Source organism: Sturnus vulgaris, chromosome 24 (genome assembly GCF_052056855.1).
Source record: "Sturnus vulgaris isolate bStuVul1 chromosome 24, bStuVul1.hap1, whole genome shotgun sequence".
NCBI classification, from domain to species: domain Eukaryota; kingdom Metazoa; phylum Chordata; class Aves; order Passeriformes; family Sturnidae; genus Sturnus; species Sturnus vulgaris.
Genome location: NC_142266.1, coordinates 4,497,746 through 4,511,617, shown reverse-complemented (window position 1 = coordinate 4,511,617; position 13,872 = coordinate 4,497,746). Strand labels below are relative to the sequence as shown.

The following is a 13,872-nucleotide window of genomic DNA, read 5'->3' as shown; positions in this document are numbered from 1 at the left end:
AAGAGAAGGCTTGAGGAGTTGAAAATCCACACTCCAATAAACACAAGGGATTGTTTTTGTTGTATTCCAATATTATTGCAGCTGTTGCTAGTGAAGGGCTGAGTTGTGGAAACAAAAAAAAGGCAGAAATGAAAAAACAGACATAGCCAGAAATAAAAAACATCGGGGGGAAAAAAACCCCAAGACATGTAGACAGCTGAGTGAAATCCTAGAAATGAATTCTAACTGCCTGCAAAATTAAAAACATGTTTTATTGTAAAGTTGCACTTCGATTAGTACCGTAATTCTTTATAACATACTGTACAATAAAATATTTTACACACAGCACACTGGGCATGTGCTCAGGATGTTACAAAATTTACAGCTCAGACACTTCTCTGACAGCATCAGCACCTCAAGTATGTGACATCCAGTCCCAGAGATGTTCAGTCTCACAGCAGGACCCTCTGGCACCATCATCTGCTCTCCAACACATTCAGCTTGGGATCAGAAATGTCAGGAATGCCAGACAGTCTTGCTCAAGTTTCTTATAAATTCCCTCATTCTAGAGCAGCCCTTTCCTTACTGGCTGCTCAGCAATGGATGGTTTCTCTTGGATGAGTGTAGCTTCCATGAAAACAACACAATGGATGGTTAAAGATAGCCTGAAATTAGGCAAACCAAAGCAACCCCAGCAATTTCCCCCACCAATGCAAATAAACCCCCCCAAACCTCCTTTTCCTCTCACACACATTACTCACATTCTTCCCTCTCCATACATACATCCATCTGCAGGTTTAAGGACATCAACAGTAATAAAAACTTGGAAAAAACCCTTCTCGTACTGCCTCAGAAGAGACTGGGACCTTTTCCACAAAGTAAATATTTAAAAGATAAATTAGAGCTTCTTAAAAGGCAAAGCTTAATAAATGCTCAACATTAAAGACAATAAGACACTGGAGGGAGCCACAGCTAAAACTTTGTGCTGCAAGTGTAAACAAGTGTCCTGCCATGGCCAACACTGCTTCATTCTCTTCCAGAGCTGTAGAAATTCCTCCTTTATTGTGCTTTCAGCTACCTGAGGTATTTCCTTGTCACACCAATGGCACTTCCAGGTGGAACTGATGCCTCTGCAGCAACTGTGAGGACAGCCCACAGCAGAGGAAGTTTCCTTAATGCTTGGGAAAGACCAAGTCAGCATTTCATTCCAAACCAGGAATGGATTTTGTGCTCCCATTTGCCACAGAGAACTGAGAAAAAAAAACGAAGCACAAAACCACTTCCTGAAAATTACTGGAACTTGGGAATGAGGTGGCACCCATTTGTTTCCCTGCCTGGTGATTTCTGGCAGATTGGCAAAATAAACTGCAGCTGGCAAAGAGGAGACAACCTTTGGCTCCAAACAGGAATATTCAGCTCTCCAAGTACTGGAAAATGCTTCGGCTTTGACTGGATTCCTCTGAGCTTTCTACCCTGGGCCGCTTTGCTGCTGATGTTATCACTGCAGAAGGGCCTCTCTTCTTCACCTAAGGGCAGTCAAATACATCAAAATACACAACATGTTAAAAAAAAAAAAAGGTTAAAATTCTGAGTTATGAGAAAAATATTTGGTGTGAGAGCACATAGGGAATATTTAAAACAGCAGTGCTCTTAACTGCTTGCTTGGCAGATTTCAGTGCTTGTATACTTAAATAATCTCCACAACTGGCAGCACCTGCTACCCAGATCTTTACCTGAGGGTTTGATTTCTCCTTTGCCTCTTCACTCTTCTCTGGTGAAAGTGTATGAAAGACAAAATTCCTTGAATTTCGAGGGGCATTTAGATTAAGATCTGACATTGCTGCCAGCTTCTGAAGGACAGCTTTAGGTCTGTTCAAGAGTGACCCATTTTTAATCTGAAAGGCAAAGAAAAGCTGCATTAAACACTCTCAGGAAATAAGGCAAGTTGCTTAGTAAGTTAGTCTTCAGAGAAAATCTACTCTCTACTCACATGTTACAACAACACAAACCAGGAGTGCTGCTGTACTGGGAAATGCCATTTTTGAGGGTTGGTACCCACCTGGATGTCACCAGCAGGTCTGAAGGCTTCAAATGGGTTCCTGGGTAACAGACTTGTGTCTTGTGCCACCACTGCTGGGCTGGCTGGCAAACACATGGGGGAAAGATTAGTTTTTGAACTCCTTCTCTCTCTTCTTTTCTCATGACTTCGATAAAAATCAACCTCACCTTTCTTCTGCAGGGACTTGGCAGTCACTTTTTTTGCCAGCTTCATGAATTCGTTGTTTCCAGCAATTTCTTCCTCCTCCTCCTCCTCCTGCTCTTTATTTTTCTCTTTCTGTAGCAGAGAGAAGGCAATTTTAAAAATTCTTGTTACAAATGGACATTTCATTCAGTATTTTACATAGAGTAATTGTTTATGTACATTAATAGTTTACTTTCTACAATAGGAGGTTATTGCAATTTCTTAGATATTTCATAATCCTTGGTCTATTAACGAACAGCATCATGTTCAGCTGAGAAACCTGACCAAATACTGAAGATGACCTTGAGGAATAAACCATTTCACATCCAGCAATGATACAGAGACTGAATAAGCCTTTCTAGCAGCTCACCAGTACCTGCTCACGAAGCCACTGCTCTCTCTCAAATCGCTCCTTCCTCCACTTCACTTCTGTCTCATCAAACTCTTCATTCTCCTCCTCATCTGAATCTCTCTGAAACATGTCCATCTGTGAAGCAAAATCTAGGCAACAACAAAACAAGATAGTCAGCTATTGATTTTGAAAATGGAGGCTAAAAACCAAAAAAAACCACCCCAAAACCAATCAAACAAACAAGGCAAAAAACCCCACAACCAACCAAAATCCCAGAATCATGCCCCGGAAATTTATTCCTGAAATACTTTAATGAGGATTACTACTTCACACAAGCTCTGTTTTCAATCTTTCTCCCCCTCTATTAACTCTGGATCATAGGTCACCTATGTTTTTCCATCTGAACCTCCTGGTCCTGCCCGGGCCGTCGCTGTGCAGGTCCCCATCCAGCAGGTATCTCTCCTGGTACAGGCGGAGCTGGCGCTTGTCATCGTCCAGCATCGCCTTCCTGCCAGCACAGGACACAGGCACAGGTTAGTCCAGGTCCTGTCCCAGAGCCAGGGGACAGAACACACCCCAAGATCTACGGATAATGGCACTGACATGTGGAATTTCTGTATTTGGTTCCCTAATTCCGCTTCGTTCGGGAGCTCCTCATCGATAATCTCTTCTTCGTATTCGTTCAGGTCTTCACCATCATACTCATCCTCGCTTCCCACATCACTCCCTGACAGCTCTGCCTCCTCTTCCATGAAATCTTGCAGTTTGCTATGAAATAAAAAGTTGAAAGAGTTCAGTTTGGGAGCATAACAGCCATCATCACACCTATCTTCTGAAAGCAAGATTTATCTTTTGATATAAAATGACCACATTTCCTAAGGATGTATTGTAATTTCTCACGTAATTTTTTGAAAGACCAAGCCTTGAGTTCTTGCACATTTACACACATAGCCTGGCGTCATGTACCACCTCAAATCACTGTCATCCACCAGATTCCAAAGATGATGGCAATAACTGCCAACTCTGTGTTTTACACACATCTTAAGACATAAGAAATGACAACAATATGCTTGCATCCCTTCTTTTGGTCAAAAAAATGTTGCACTGCTTTTATCGTGGCTTTTTGATTTCTATCTATAATGAAAATCATTTATAATCCACAAGTAACACAGTTAAATTCGTGCAACATGATCACTCCAAAGTCAAAAACCAGCTCCATATAAACATCTCCATCTGGAGAGGGAATAATTCCAAACTAAATTTCTAGTACTATTAATATCCTATTCTCTCTGGTAATTAAGATTTTTAAAAATAATTACAATTTTTTCTTCAAGCCTCGTCTGTGTCTCAGCAGTTCTTCCTCATCACTCACTTCTGCTTCTTCATCACCAGTATCTTCACCTTTTTCATCCTGTCAAAGAGAAAGTTTTCAGAAATCAGGAATTTCTGAGAGTGGATTGCTTTGTAACAACAGATTTGTCCATTCTTCAATTAACAAGACACTAAGACATCAGGCATATTTCAGAGGATTTACATTTTTCACTGCATCATTATATTAAAAAGATCTTTTAAATATCCAAAGTTTGCTCTGAAAAATGTTTCAGCAGCTTGTTGTGGTACTTTGCATTGATGGATATATTAAAAACCTAGGAAGATAAATGGAATTATCCATTTTATCCAGCAGCTGCCTGGCTCCATCAGTTCACACCTCTTCACTTGCAACAGCCTCATCATCTGTCAAAAGCTGAAAACCACCAAGTTCTTCTTGTTCCTCCTCTTCTTCCTCTTCCCTAGGGAAAACATAAATGGGAGAAAGGCATTTTCATTCTACCTCCAGTAAATCGAGACAAAATTTCAATGTCCACATCAGCTGCTATCAGGCAGTTCTCTGTGAGTGCTCAGAGCTACAATCTGCCAGCAGCATTCAGCCATAAATGCCCCAAATCCCCATTAGAGTTGATGTTTTAAGATTTCATGTCTTCACTTGCAGAAAACATGGGAAAGACACTAATTTCCAACTTTTTTTTTTTTCCCTCTCAAATTCTTCTTGGATCCCCTTAACATTCCCACTTTTAAGCCTCACTATCCTTTTGTCAGGCAGCCATACACTTTCCAATTAAGTCAATAAAAACCTCCAAGTATCCAACTTTACATTTGGTTACAGCAGTTTGGCAACAGCCCAGAACAGACTCCAAAAGTCCCACTTTTAATCATCTTTTCTCAGTTTAATGAAAGTTCTTCACTGTTTCTTTCACTATCGTTGAAAAACAAAAAATTTCCCTTCACAGTAGTTGTGGGAAACAGTTTATGTTGCCAATTAGAGAGTAATTGCTGAGCAATTTGCAATATTCTTCACCTCCAAAACAAAGCACACTTTCACTGACAGCAAACAAACACTTCTAAGAGTGAAACAAGACAGTTACCAGAATTAACGTCTGTAAATTTTAGGACAGCAATGCTAACCTGTCTGTGGGAAAGGAGCCTGAACAGAGCTCCAGAGCCTCTGCCATTGGATCCTCTATGTCACTGTCTTTTTCTGCCTTGGAAGACACTGAAGAAGCCCAAGTTGGAGAACCTGCTACAGAAAGCAATAAGATGGCAACTCATTTCTGCTCTTAAAGTGTCAGAGAACACCCTAGAAATAAAACTGCATATGCTCCCAACAAAGACAAAATTCCACATGTGGCTTCAGTGCCCAGACCTGAAGGTACCTCAACTAAAAACTTCTAAATCAAGTAACTTGCAAAGCTGAAAAGAGCATTCAGGACATACTCTGAGACACGAATTTTCCTGAACAAAGATTGAGCAGTTCCTCCATGTTCTGCTTTTTGGTGCTGCTGGTGTTTGGCACATGCTCAGCTTGGCTGCTGAACTGTCCAGAACACAGGTCCAGTAACTCATCCATGTTGGCATCCATGGCATTCTCATCCATGCTAGCCAGTGGCAGCTGATGCTTTGAGGACTGGTATTTATTCCTGTGCTGTCCAACATTCAAGAACCTGAAAGAAAGGCTGTAGTTAGAAAAATGCTGATCTGCACATCTTATTTCTGTTAACAGGCACAAAACCCCATCCTTTACACCCATCACTCACCCATCTGCATCGAGCAGCTGGCTTTGAGTGTCATCTTCCAGGGAAAATTGGAACCTTGACTCTCCAGCTCCTGGAAATAAACTCTTGGGCTCAGGAGAGGCATTATACAGGTCCTGGGAATCTTCTATGGGAAGAGAAGGCTCAGAGGTCTTTCCTGAGCTCTAGTCAAGGGAATACAAAAATACATAAGTTGTTTAGCAAGCCAAAATATAAATAGGAGAGGTACTAGAACAGACTTCCCAGAGAAGCTGTGGCTTCCCCATCCCTGAAAAAGTGTTCCTGGCCAGCTTGGATGGGGCTTGGAGCACGCTGGGACAGTGGAAGGTGTCCATGCCAATGGCAGGGGATGGGATGAGATGAACTTTGAGGTTCCTTCCAACCCAAACCAAGTCAAATTATGTCCATGCTGCTCCAACACACCACAGGAGCTCGCTGACGTCAGATGTTGTGTAGCTCATGTGAGCATTCTTAAAAACCATATTTATGATGCACATATTTTAGATATAAAAGCCAGATTATAAGATTTTTTTTTTGATGCTTATATTATAAATATATTGTATTTTAAGTTTTATAATGTCATTTTTATCCATTCCAATGTGGACACAAGCCCAAGGGGCAGTTTGCTCTTCTGAAATCTTACTGATACCAAAGCATTTGACAGATCTGATCATCAGGATAAAATACATTTATTCACTTCCCACTGTTAGTATAAGACACAACCAGGACTGAGAATCTCACCTTGGAAGCAGAGCTGATAAAACTTGTTTTGAAGAAACCTGGGGAAGGTGACCTGAACCCCCCTGCTGCAGGTAAGGAGCTCCCTCCCCTCGAGGCCTGTTTGTTACAGGGCTGGTAGGATGGGATCATGGAGCCAATGAACTCAAAGCTGCTGTTGTGGCTGCTCTCCTTCGCCAGTGTTGGTAGAGAAAATGAATCATCATCCTCTGAAAAAAAAAAAAAAAAAAAATAGTGCTTAACTTTTTTTGTGTGTGATCCAGTAAAACCTCAATATAATATTTTGCAACACTGACACCTTGCTAAAAATTCATTTTGTGGTCATGTTGAATTTCTTTCTTCTCACAGGACGCATATTACACTTTTTTACTTATCTTATTGATTTCTGACATTTCATATTTCTTCCAGTATTATTTCAAACTGTGTTTTCCCTCTAGTTTTTTCAAGCCCACCCATTTTTTCATCAATCTAAACTTCTATACTCATACTGTATAACTTTATACAGGGATGAAATAGCAGAAATACTGAATATCAGTCTTAAATAGAAACTTTTATATGTACTAAGTTAAAAAAAAAAAGCTATTATTTAGGGCAATAATTCTACTTTACCTAGCTTGGTAGGTCCTTTGTCAACAGTTTCTTCCATTTCCAGTTTTTCATCAGGAAGAGAGTATCTGCAATTCATAAAAGGTATTTGCTAATAAATTTAGGATGAATTGCAAAAAAAAAAAAAAAGCCAAGTAACAAAAAATACTTCTAAAAAGCGCTTTAAATAAAAAAATCTACACATGCTGATCGAATTTTAAGTTTCTCAGTCACCATATTTAAGGCTTGGATTATTTACCCCATTTTTGAGGAGCTGTCCTTAAAAAGCATCAATGTAGACTCTGTTGAAGGATGTTTTAGAACAGAATCACCATGCTCAGATTTCTCCAGTTTTTCTCCATCAATTGATTCTTTGTCAGTTTCTTTATCACCATCTTCGGTGTTTTTTTCTTCTGTATCCTCATTATCTTCCTCTGCTTCATCAAGCAGAAATTCTGAATTCTAAAAAACATCCCCAAACACAGCAGAGATTTAATTATTATTGTCATGGCAAACCCTACCCCAGGTGAGGCATGTGACCTGTTTGGCCCTGCCAGCAATGAGGAGCCAATGATTTTTAAAAAGAGGAAGGGGCATCAAAGCATTTTAAACATTTACATTTGGTTTTAATAGTGTTTAGATAAATAAGGAAAATACTCACAAATTCAAGGTTAGACAATCCAAACCCTGAATATGCCAACTATAGCAATGCTTTAGCTTCTAGGAAGAATTCTTAGCAATTTCCACAATCAGTAGTGGAGGAAAGTCCCATTCCATTGGGGAGAGGAAGCAGAATGGAGAAGCTGATGAGATTATGGAAAAACCTTGCATACAAACCTCATGATCACCTTCCTCTTCTTCCTCCTCAGACTCATCTGTCATCTCTTCCTCCTCCTCCTCCTCTTCTTCCTCCAGCATTTCCTCATTGTCCAGCTGAAACAGCGCTTGCCGCTTCTGGCGCTCCTCAGACCTGCGGAGCTTCATGGCCTCCTGCAGCTTGGCCTTCAGGGCCTGGAGCTTTTCACCTGCACAGGAAAACATTCAGGGAAGGGTTTGGGTTGGAAGAGACCTCAAAGTTTACCCAGTTCCACCACTGCCATGGGCAGGGTCACCCTCCATTAGACCAGGTTGCTCCAAGCCCCATCAAGCCTGGGCTCCGACACTTCCAGGGATGGGGCAGCCACAGCATCTCATGGAAGCATGAAAAATCTAAGGGAACAGTCACAAAAATCTGACTGAGACAGTCAGGCCATTGCTATTTAAGTGGTCTACCAAGAATTTTTATATTAAAACAGGGGGAACATACACAGTAATATTACAGATGAAGATCCCTTCATGTATATTATAGGGCAGCATTGGGAAACAGAGCATGAGAGAGGAAAATAAAGACAGAAGTGTTTTCCAACTCAATCCTTGTCTCTTCTTCTCCCCCACCAACCTGGCTTCGTGTGGACTGTTTCCTCCAGGCTCTCTGCAGCCAAAACTGCTGGCACCACGTCTGCTCTCAGCTCCTCTTTCCCATCAGATGTCGTTTCCTTACGGATAATGTTCATGTTTATGGCCCGTTCCACTTTGGATTTTGATGTCTGGAAAGTGTGCTTCAAGAAGCGTGCTTTCAGGGCTTCTAGTTCTTTAAATACATATTAATTAAATCAATGTGATAGCATCTAAAAACACTGATAGTTAAAAGTTGTAGTAAGAGTACGTCTCGAGGTTTTTTTTCCCCATTTTTTTAAACATTTAGTTTAAAGCTAAGTTTAAAAAAGGATAGTTTAAAAGCTAAATCCAGAGTACTAAAATATTTACAAAGCCATTCTATTCAACTAATAATAAACCACCACTGAATATTTTTGCTGTAGCTTGTATTTAATTGATATTAACTCATATCAAATTATCTTATCATTGACTACGATTTGTTCACAAGATCTCAACTCACTTCCAGCCCAGCCTCCCAGCCACCAGGCAATTCTAAATTTCTGTTAAGATGTCTCAAAGAATCCACACTAGTAAGTGAATGTGCTGACTGTTCTACCACCTAAATATTTCTGAATTTCCCAGCCAAGCTGAGGACTACAACACAAGTGATACCTTTATTTGAATCAGCTTCATCGAGGTTTATGAAGGACTCATTGTCAGAGCAGATCCTGGGCTGGATGGACAGGTCTATTCCCAGCTCACGGAGTTTATCCAGCTTGGATTTCCTCACTTTTTCAGGCTGTGCCACTGGTCCAGGCCCCAGTTGTTGACTGTTTGTTTCACCTTGTTTATCTGGTGCTGTTTCCCCTCTTTCCATGAGGGCATCTCCAGATGCTGGAGGAATTTCACTCTCCTTTTGCTCATCACAGTCAGTGCTCAGGCAGTTGGAGAGCTGCTGTTCCTCTGTGTTATCATCAGTTACAGTCCCTGTAACTGCATGAGAATCCTCCCGGTCCTGCCTGGGCTGCTCAGCACAGTCCTCTGGCAAGTTCTTCCCTTCAGCAGCAAGGGGCTCAGTCACAGAAGCATCAACATCTCTGCCCAGGTTCATTTCTGGTTCAGTAGCTGCTGATTGATCACCTTCTGTTGCCCCATCTTTGCAACTCTTGCTCAAGTTCCCACTGGCTGCAGATTCTACATTTAGGGGCAGCTGGTATTTAGAGGACCTAACAAAGGCAGAAAGAAACATGGTTAGTGTGAAAGGGAGATAAGGACAAACTGAGAGGAAGAAATAATTTCTTAATTATTGTCATTAACGTGCAGGAAGTGGTAAAGAACAGAAATCTGGAAAACTTCATAATGAGAACTTAAGGAACTATAAAAGGTTTGTATTGGTTACAGTGTCACAGTATGAAATTCCTGAGGGATTTTGTGACTTCTGTAGCTTCAGTATTTTACTACACATAACTCAGAGAAGAAACAGTCCAAGCAAAACATTGAGGTTCAGCCTAAATCCCATTAAAGTAACTCTGCATCCTTCACATGTACTCCTGGCCCTGATCACTTCAATAGTACCACTCTGTCAGGAGAGCAGCATTGCCTGGTGTTAGCAATGACATTCTCCTAATATCCCACTTTTATGGATTTAAAGGACCTAAGAAAGTCTGGTTATCCTCAAAAGAAAAGCTAGAGATGCTTAAAGTCTATGAAAAAAATTGGATGAGAAGGGTTTAAGTCCTTACTTCAGCAGGGCCATGGCATTTCCTTGACATGCTGGTCGAGGTCTGCGCTTATAGAAGTCATGAATACTTTTGGCCTCAGGCACATGATATGGGAGAGACACAGATGATTCTGCCAGAGAAAGATGGTGAGAGAAGATTTAAAACATCATCTAAGCCCTTTACTTGATAACAAGTATCTTTATTTTCATTAGTTACAAAAACACCTTTAACAGGTCCTTCAATAAAAATGGTCTTGCACCCTTCACCTGTCAATAAGTCATGTTATGTCACAGGAGGCACTGACCTTCTGGATAAATTATTTCAATTTCTCCTCTGAATTTATGAACAGTTTATACCCCTTTACATGTAAAGAATTTAAGTTTTACCTCTAATAAGTCGTTGGCTCTCACTGTGTAGTTGTTTAATGGCTTCTTTACTTAACCTTGCTGCTTTCCGCTCCTTAAGGGGAGAAAAGAAAAGAAAAGCTTCTGCAGTCAGGAAACAAAACATGGGGCTCTTTCTCTCCTTCTTAAATAGCTTATTTTTCCATTTCAAACAGAAAGGAGTCAGAATAAGGCATCCAGTTTAAAAAAACCCAAAACTACACTGTGCATACAAAACCATTTTAGTCACGACAAACAACAATACAGAGCTTTAAACAGATGAAGACTTCACCTTCCTTTTTGGCTCCTTTAATAGAGGCTCCTCATTCTCCTCATCAAATACATGTTTGTAGCCCTCATCATCAGGAAAACGTTCTTTGTTCTATGGGGGATAAGAAGAAATTCAACAATTTCTATCAATACACTAGCACTATCAAGGGCAAACACACTGCAAGTAACTGCACAGAAAAGCCAGCAAGTGTACTCATAAACCAGCACAAACCCCACACAAGGGCAGATTCCAAAGCTCCTACTCCAGCATTAGCTTTTTAACTTGCCAAGATAACATCTTTAAAAACAAAAACCAGAAGGCTCTCCTTGTTTCTGCCACAGTAGTACAACTCCACCATGATCAAAAAGAGTTTTAAAACCTGCTCAGGTACAAATTCCTACTAAATCCAGTGATCATGGAAAGATTTGGGTTGCAAAAAGACCTTAAAGATCATCCCATTCCAAGCACTGCCATGGGCAGGGACACCTTCCACTGCTCCAGGGTGCTCCAAACCCTGTCCAACCTGGCCTTGGACACTTTCTAGGAATGGAGCAGCCACAGCTGCTCTGGGCCTCCCCACCCTCACAGGGAACAATTTCTCCCCAGTATCTAATCTGAACCTATTCTTTATCAGTTTGAAAGAGAGTACATTTACAATAATTTTGTATCACTGTCAACTGTTACCTTATATTGTTTAATTTTGTTTTTCACGGCTGCTCGTATGGATTCTAGGGACTCTTCATCCTCAAGGTGTTCATCACTTTCCTCTTCCAAGCCATTATCAAAGAGTTCCTTGTCATCCAGAAGACATCCACTATCATTGAAAGGAAACCTCTCACCACCATCCACCTGCTTCCAGAAGAATAAATTATTTGTGTGACTCTTTTCAGAAGGTCCCTTTGGTTCTTTGACATTAACTTAAAAATGGCATTAAATCAAGGGTTAGGTTTTATACTTCCTTAAACTGCAAATTTAATGTAATTTAATTGAAATGAATCTGCAGAGTTTGAAGGTTAGACTTGTATGGTGTTCCATGGATCCCTGTGGATCCCAAACCTGCTGCAGGAATGTGGACACAACACTGAAGCTTTGGAACAGAATAACCACAAGCAATAATAAATTGAACTTAGTTGAGAAATTATCTGAGTTTTTCTGCCAAAATACTCACCTCTGCCACAGGCTTCTTTTCTTTTCTCAGCTGTTTAATGGAGTCCATTATTTTCTCCTTCTCCTTCCTTCTTCTGGATTTTGGTACACCTTCTTTTGCTGGCTCCTCTTCTGCATTGTGTTTATGCTTTCTGTGCTTTTTCCCAGATTTTTGGGGTCTCTTCTCTTCCAGCTCACCTTCAGGCAAGGCAGACATCCTGCCTGTTTCAAGGTTTTCAATCTGCAACCGGTCCCCAGTGTTACTGTCATCACTGTCCAGCAGAGCTGGGCGGATCCGATGAGATTTCTTCTTCTTTTCAGCAGCAAAGTTCTCCTTTTCCTCCTCATTTTCCTTGTTTCCATCCAAAGCATCTTCCTGCAAAGATGAGCCTCCCTCCTTCTCCTCTTCACTCTCACTGTCCTGAAGCACCTTCTGGTTTTTTGCTTTTTTACGCACAAAAATTTCTTCTTCTGAATCTGGCAAAACATGTGAAAATAAAAAAGGAAAGTGCCTCAAGTTAATTAACAAACAACCAAATTTACATCCGTTAAATTTGAAATATGCCACCATCTACAGCAAATAAGCCTGAACTCGACTTTTCAAAATCCACTTCTCCCCAGAGAACAGCATTTAATTAACCCAAATTGATGTTAAAGGTTTTTGACCTTTACAAAAACTGCAAAGCTGAAAACCCTTCACTGGCACTGTCTTGCCTTGAAATAGTAATAAAAATCACATCACATAGTTTAAACAAAACAGGAAAGTAAATAAGTAATTAAGATACATCCCATGCAGTCTTCTTCTTTCTGTAGCTCAAAAAACACACTTCAGAGGTTTACAGATGCCTGTCCACATTCTGAGCAACAATAAGAGTTTAGATTCCTATAGGTCAAGCAGGGACAACCTCCTGAAAGGTACTTGTGAAACAAAAAATGTAGTGTTGGAAAAAAACAATTAATAGAAATGTTACAGACCTCCATCCTCGAAGGATGCTGCGTCCTTGCCAAGGGGACCCGGGGAGGCCGTCTCACAGCTGCCCTGGCCGCTGTCAGAGTCGCTGTCCAGGGGTTTCTGCAAGTCTGGGTTCAAATCGGCCAGTGGAATCTACAAAGCGAAATATGATTTTTCTTAATGGGATAAATATTGATTATGTAGTCCTGACGGCTGGCATCCAAATTCATTCCAAAACCTTGGCTAAGCCCTCACACACGATGAAATCCACATGCAGTCTCCTTATATTCGAACTATCAATCTTGACATTTATATACTTAGTAATATTTATTATTATTGATATTTACCATATTTATCAAATGACTATTCACAGATAGGGTAGTATTCGCGAGAGTTTGCATAGCAAAAACACAGAATTGACATTGACTGGTGTGATTGCATTCAGACTGAATGACTTCTATTAGTTACTTAATTTTTTATTAATTTATATTTATTCTGACCCGTGACCGTGGGCCCAGCAGCCCTCCCGGCATACACCGCGCCCGCGGAGACCGGCTGAGCGCGGCCTTCCCAGCGTGCCCCGCGGCCACCAGGGCGGGCACGGGGCATGCTGGGAACTGTAGTCGGCCAAGAGAGGCGAGCCCGGTGACGCGGGACCGCCCGCGATCAAGGGCGGAAGGCAGGGGTGGCTGGTGGCTAATGGCACCGCCACCGTAAAGGGCACCGTACCGGAACGGTTACTGGAATAGCTTCCTCTCTCGCTCTCCCTCCCGGGCCTTCCACCTCGCCACAGCCCGAGGGGCCGCAAGGCCGCAGGCAGCCGCGTGCTGCCTCCGCCGTTAGTAGCCGACCGGCCATGCCGAACGGAGGGGAGAGGCAAGACTCACCTCAACGGGGCCCTCCGCTGTTACCGGTACCGCCGCCATGGCCCGCCCGCGCTCCCGCCGTCCGGGGACCACTTCGAGCCTTCGCGCGCTGCCCCGGCCCCGCCCCGTCCC

The 13,872-nt window shown here is 41.7% G+C and overlaps 1 protein-coding gene across 4 annotated transcripts; it reads right to left on the bottom strand.

The window, feature by feature from the left end:
* Positions 1–232: 232 nt before the first annotated feature.
* CLSPN (claspin) lies at positions 233–13,872 on the bottom strand. 4 transcript variants are annotated; one of them, XM_088178280.1, is made up of 25 exons: positions 13,762–13,872; positions 12,898–13,027; positions 11,945–12,399; positions 11,461–11,628; positions 10,798–10,887; positions 10,509–10,581; positions 10,144–10,252; positions 9,074–9,627; positions 8,424–8,615; positions 7,823–8,010; positions 7,245–7,447; positions 7,010–7,074; positions 6,404–6,609; positions 5,666–5,826; positions 5,346–5,572; positions 5,037–5,151; positions 4,282–4,363; positions 3,893–3,984; positions 3,177–3,341; positions 2,960–3,081; positions 2,598–2,722; positions 2,206–2,314; positions 2,039–2,121; positions 1,713–1,874; positions 233–1,505 (listed from the first exon to the last, which is right to left on the bottom strand). In XM_088178280.1, exons 1-25 carry the CDS (start codon positions 13,798–13,800, stop codon positions 1,392–1,394), a joined length of 4,029 nt encoding a protein of 1,342 aa, XP_088034406.1. In that variant the 5' UTR covers positions 13,801–13,872; the 3' UTR covers positions 233–1,391. The 4 variants fall into 4 exon arrangements, with proteins under 4 accessions (XP_088034406.1, XP_088034405.1, XP_088034404.1 ...); XM_088178279.1 differs by lacking the exon at positions 13,762–13,872 and adding an exon at positions 13,222–13,416 and having other exon boundaries at positions 5,037–5,148; XM_088178278.1 differs by lacking the exon at positions 13,762–13,872 and adding an exon at positions 13,222–13,415.

What these genes read in the sequence shown, in the direction of transcription:
- CLSPN (XM_088178278.1), bottom strand. Translation starts at nt 13,275, where the DNA reads ATGCAAACTCTCGCGAATACTACCCTATCTGTGAATAGTCATTTGATA. An exon ending in TAAAGGAGCCAAAAAGGAAG is followed by an intron (nt 10,582 to 10,797) that starts GTGAAGTCTTCA and finishes TCTCCCCTTAAG; the next exon opens with GAGCGGAAAGCAGCAAGGTT. An exon ending in GGCTCCTTTCCCACAGACAG is followed by an intron (nt 4,364 to 5,036) that starts GTTAGCATTGCT and finishes TGTTTTCCCTAG; the next exon opens with GGAAGAGGAAGAAGAGGAGG.